The following is a 6000-nucleotide window of genomic DNA, read 5'->3' as shown; positions in this document are numbered from 1 at the left end:
AGACCGGATGCTTGGTGAGGGTCCCTTCAATATACAATTACACCAGACTAAAACATTTGTCACACTTGAGACAACACCAATGAACAATGAGGGCAGGACATAATTACAAAAAGTGGAATTATTATAATTTTAAAAAAGTCATGCACGCAGTGTTCTAATTACTTTTAAATAATGAAACATTAAATATAATTCATCAATTCATAAATATTGTTCTTTTATGTGATACATTAACTAATGAGTGACTTGATATTTGTAATAGACATTATACAAATGATAAATATTTATGAAATATCACCTGGGTTTACGGTTGAGCTTGACATCCTGGATGGAGAAACGGTCCATTTGTCACAGACCTACAGAGATGAATAGGTGCTGTGATAGTGACTGTTTGGGAAATCACACATATGTTGAAAAAAAGCATTCGTTGCAACACGTTGGCTAATCATACTTTTATCTTGAAAGTAGAACCGGAAGTCTTAAGTCCCACTATGTGTGACTTGACTGTGGTTTGTTTCAGCGTGTTGTTTAGTGATGAGGAGGCTGGAGTAATCCATCCCTAGTAGCGGAGCACAGGCAGTTGGTATAGAAAGAGATGGAGCTCTGTGTTTAACAAAGTGGAGTTTTCTTTTTAACGTGATGATTTTATATACTTTTGGACTCATTTTCTCTCAGAGGAAGCCGTTGTGAACATTTCTCCTCTGTGATATTGATGTAAAAACGGGAGAGAACCGGACTGACCGGGCGCTTCTGCCACTCACAGCCGCCTCTCCTCTCTTCACCTGCGGCTTGCTTTCCTTCGGACTATCCGCGGGATTAGACGCAGACTTTTGGAGCGGGAGAAAGTTACACTGTGGGATGTTTGAATTCATAATTTCATTCTACAGCGGCTGAGATGCTGCCTGTGGAGTTTGATGCTGTTTGCGGAGGTTTCATCCCATAGACTGGAAATCCTCTGCACGTCTGTTTGGATACATTACTGCTGCTGGACAGCTTGTCTTACAAACTGCTTTTTCTGAAGACTGTGAGCAACACCTATGAAAAATCTGAGTGTATGATGGAGTACCGCCCGACTTTGGTTCCCCTACTGGTTTTGATTGCACTCAGAACTTTGGCATATGGTAAGTTTAATTAGGGACTCAGCTGGTTGTTTTGGGTGATGTTTCTGAGGGTCCCTCATAAGAATGAGAGGAAATTAATTTCATTATTATTACTATGTCATCCTTTCCATATATGTCCTACTAAAGTTATAAGACAAATCTGCTGAGGTTCCTCTTGACATAATGTTGTGGGCCCCTGGTTGAAAACATGTAAATAGATAGATCCAACAATTTTAACCCTTGCATTTATTTCTATATATGCAAAAAATTAATAATCCTCTTGGATGATGTCATTTAAAAGGCCACTTAAACCAGCAGACATCAGAGTAGCCCATATGCAGCTTTACTGCGTGTCTTGCCCATGGGACCGTGGATTCACACCAGCATCTGCTCCCCACTGAAATCTGACTTTGTCGTGATTCTAGTCTGCTCATTTATCTCTATTATTAGGCCCATTAGGAGAAGACACATCCTCTGCACAATGCAATTGTGAGACAGAAACAGCACGATCCATTCAGTTTTTCCCTGCACTGATGCAGTGTGTTGTCTCTGGGCATGGTAGGGTTGGGGGTTTGAGTTCCCCCCAGCTGACAACAATGCTAAAAAATGTATGCTTTCTGTGAGCATAAAAGCCTTCACCAGATGCTGCATCATAAATGTCAAACAGTTTCCATCTGATTGCATTTGTGTTTTGTATTGTGTAGGCGTGGATAGTGAATAAAAATGTATTCTGTAATATGAAGCTTAGTTTCCTTGGCTTTGGCCTCCACTGAGTCCCTAGATACACATGTCCAAAGCAGCACACTGGCTTTTGTTGTCTAATTGCTTTTTTAATGACTGATATGCACACAGTGCCTTTAATTTGAGTTCCTCTCACACTAAGCTATGAGGAGAGAAAGCTACCACTACAGGCACACCAACAGCCTGAGAAGACTGAGTCACCTCTGAGATGATGAAAACCTGTTTAAATGAGACTGGATGCCAGCTCCACAGATCTTCCATCAATAACACATGTATAAATGGTAAAATTGCTACCAGTAGGCTGCAGGCTCTTTGTCAGCATACCTATGTTTTTGTGTTCTACACAGAAAAACACCCCCGACTGCGATGTACAAAAGCAATTTTTTCAACGCAAGTGCAATGTTATAGTTTGTGACAGTGTGGTGTCTTCAGGCCTGGCCCTACTGCTGAGGCTCCTTTTACAAGGCTGTAAACATTGGCTATGAACCCACAGCATATGAACTCAGCATCTGTGAAAGTGCTCCTCCAGTGACTCCAGATGCTCCTCTGGGACTACAAAGGCTGGATTAAAGCTACTTATTTTCACTTTAGCAAAACACACAGTGACTTCTAAAACAGTCTGTACTGTTTTTACCCATGAGACTTTTTTTTTTTTATTCATTGAAATTTACATTTAAATTCAGATTTGTGTCACATTCTGACACTGTTATGCAGAGCTACTTAGATTAAAGGGAGAATAAGCTTCAGATCAGTACAAGCAGGGATATATGAGGAGAAGAAATATGATAAAATGAGCTTTATAGGATGTGATAGGATGAACTTAAGAATCATCCTGGCTGCCCATCTTCCTCTTTCCCTTTCACATCTGAGGGGCCCCTTCGTGTGGAGCCAGAGTAGCATATCAGGGGTCTGCTCCTCAGACTGTTTGGCCAGTAAGGTGACACTGGAGTCTGTACTGTTCTTGTCAGTCATCTCCGTCACCATCAGTCAACACAGAGGTCTCCGGCAGCTCTCCCCAACGACCGTCAACAGGCCATGTGTTTGCTTTGCTCTTTACTGCAGTGACTAGAAGACAGCTGCCTTGTTGTCTCATGAATGTCCACAAACAGACCAGTAACCAGATCAAATAGCCCGTGCCAAACCTTGATATCCACACTGTAATTACAGTCTGAGTCTACAAGTCCATTTCCTTCAGGGAGGGAAGTGCGGTGGGGTGTAATGTGGCTGAAATAGTGCAATTACCAAGACGTCTCATTGTTTAAAGTTCTTTCTCTGGTTCCTGGCGGTTGCCTGTTTTCACATGAAGCATTCAAGGGATGCTGTCATCCACAGTGAATTGCAGTGGAGGACGTTAATGGATTGGTCAAGGACAGTTTGACAGGAGTTATAGCTGCTGCTGGGATTGCATAGAGATATTCCAGTAACTGTATGGTCTTTTTTACTTGGAATACAAGTATCAGACTTTTTTTTTTTATCCTAAAAATCAAGTGTGTCAGTTCACCCAAATTATATAATAGCATATTTTCTCTCTCACTGCCAGTAGTATATAGCCATAAAGATTTGGTTCTATTAGTCAGGATTTAAGAAATCTGCCTCTGAGATTTATTCCTCTGCCCCAATACAATGGAGGTGAATGGAATATTCTAGTGGTTGTAACACTGAAAAATGACATAATCTCCTCCAGAAACAATGTCCGTGTTAGTAATTTGGCTGATCTGGTGATCATTCACTATCTGTGATCAATATCCAGTTTGTTTGATTACATATTAATTGGAAACCCTTAACTTGAACTATTTATTATTCCACAAGGCAATGAGTTAACTTACTTTCACTTACATTGAAAGCACATTTGAAGGGGATCTTTTAGCCAGTATGAACAGGAGGAATGATTACAGCAAGGAAAACCTCTTTCACTGTTCATATGGACAACTGACTGTTGTTTTAAGACAGACTTGAAAAATTGTGGACCTTTCCTTTAACCTGGATCTGATTTGGAAAATAGTCTTTAACAAGCAGCCAGTTAAGCCAGTTAACAGTCTTTGTCATGTAGTCATCACCACATTATTGTTGTGACTGACTTGTGATGGTATAAATGTGGATGACTCATAACAGCACAACAAGGCAACATACAGTGGCTCAGGCTTTTTCTATTGGCGTATTGACAACATGTCTCCTTTTTTCTGCCAAGAAAAAAAGGAAACAGAGACACCTTTGTAGTCATTTTTGAGAACAAACACACTCACACACAGAGCGTACTTTCCTCCTCCCCCACCTGCCTGCCCATCTGTTCTTTAGAGATCAATTAGGTTGTCAATAGCTTTGGTATGATACATTGAAATGAGCTCTATCTCCTGAAAATCATAAAAAAGTGCAAAAGTGCAAGTAAAAGTACATGCGGATCCTAATTTACGTGAGCTGATAAAAACAAAATAACACTCAAGAGGGAGGGCAAGGAACTAAACATCCTCTTCCTGTGGTCACAGAGTCAGCAGTGTTAATCATGCACTGAAATTGCTGTTTGAAGCTTGCCTATTTCCGCCTTTTTTTTTTTTTAACGCAGCTGCTGGCTTGCTAAATTTAGCCGTAGAAATGAGTCATCAAAAAAATATGGGAGTTGAATTCCTGCAAGCTTGTCATAGAACAGTCACTCATTATGTAAACCCATGATAATAGAATTTCAAAGTCCCAAATATTCATTACACAACAGTTTGACGATGCCTCGTGATGCATTATTAACAAGGTATTTGTGCATTCAACTGCGGTAAATGGAAAGGAAAAAAAAACATGCCCCGTCACTTTCCCTTTTCCAAATGGAACTGCGGGCTGTTTTCACACTGTACAACTCCATTTGCAGACCAATAATGGAAATGCTTGATATCTACCCTGCACATTCCTGCCACCGAGGGCCAAAATAAACACACGATGAGGGCACCGGAGACTTCACCATCGGGCATTAAAGAAAACGGACTAAACTACGCAGGAACTGTATTTAGCAGTGGGTGCTGACAGGACAAGTCAGCTATCCCCTCTCCTTAAAGGTCTCAAGTGTGACCGCCCGAGGGGCCCGACACAATACCGCCTGAGCCCCCCACCTCAGGCTGTAGACAGATGGGTAGCCCCCAACATTAGTTCCAGTGGTTTTAGGAAGGCTGACCTCTCACTTGCTGGTCATAATACTGAAATAGACATGGAGGGAGGCGAGCCACGGGCTGCTGACGTCTGACTATAATGAAGTCTCATGGCAGTGTTGCATTGTGGAGGCTATTTTGGTGCCGCACAACAATGATAATACAAAGGATAATACAATCCAGCTACTAATTGCAGAATACAGGTGGTACAGGTGTTGTTTCATGTTGCATGTAAAGTATAAAAAATCATAATCGCTTTGTTCTCCAGACGGAGGAACATTCCTCTCTGTCGTTGGCGAAGGATTAAAGTGATGGGGGGAGAGGGGGGGGGTGAAAAAAGTGATGCGCATAAATTCACACACTGTGTCAAAACGTCCCCATCAAACACCGACTTCAACAATCTGCCAGCTTCATCTCCAGAGGCGTCTTCCTTCCCTGCATCCTCTTTGCCCACAAAAAAATGGGACGCATCCGTAATGTCTCCGATGCTTTCAAAGGCGTCTTTTATGTATCTATGTGTAAGAGATGTGGTATTAAATTAACTGAGAAAAATATTACACAAGTGAGCTGACCTACACACACTACATTACACCGCATTTACATTGTATTACATCATATATTGTGTTCATGGATGATTTATAACGGATAATGGGGAAGCATTTCACCTCAGTTTGGACACAAATACATGAACAGAGGTTTGTAAAAGTCTATAATTATCACAGTCATTAAATAGTAAATCTTCATGCACTTACTCCCAGATGTCAAACCAGATGGGTTTCCACACAGATGTTGCTGTACAATATAAATGCAATCTTTAAGTCATTACAGTCTTACAAAACATTGTAAATAGGTTGCATGGCTACTGCAGGAGTGAGCATGTACGCTAAGAGCGGTTTGGTTGCTAATCGTTTCAGCTGAGGAGTGATAGAATTAGACACTCGGATGGAGTTTCATTGCTGATGTTGAGTGAAATCAGTGAGTATTAAACAATTATTTTCCTTTTACTTAATCCCATTACATATTATTCTAATCAT

General features: G+C 41.0%; 1 protein-coding gene across 4 annotated transcripts in view; it reads left to right on the top strand.

Annotated features, from left to right (window-relative positions):
• Positions 1-544: 544 nt before the first annotated feature.
• The window catches only part of robo3 (roundabout, axon guidance receptor, homolog 3 (Drosophila)), an 87593-nt gene continuing 82137 nt past the window's right edge, over positions 545-6000 (top strand). For all 4 annotated transcript variants that reach the window (XM_044371448.1, XM_044371447.1, XM_044371446.1 and 1 more), the window contains exon 1: positions 545-1118. In XM_044371448.1, coding sequence (XP_044227383.1) covers positions 1052-1118 — 67 coding nt within the window. In that variant the 5' untranslated portion in view covers positions 545-1051. The remainder of the gene's footprint in view (positions 1119-6000) is intronic.

The sequence above is a fragment of the Thunnus albacares genome, chromosome 13 (assembly GCF_914725855.1).
Source record: "Thunnus albacares chromosome 13, fThuAlb1.1, whole genome shotgun sequence".
NCBI lineage: Eukaryota > Metazoa > Chordata > Actinopteri > Scombriformes > Scombridae > Thunnus > Thunnus albacares.
Note: the sequence above shows the minus strand (reverse complement) of the source record. Positions and strands in the feature narration are given on the sequence as shown.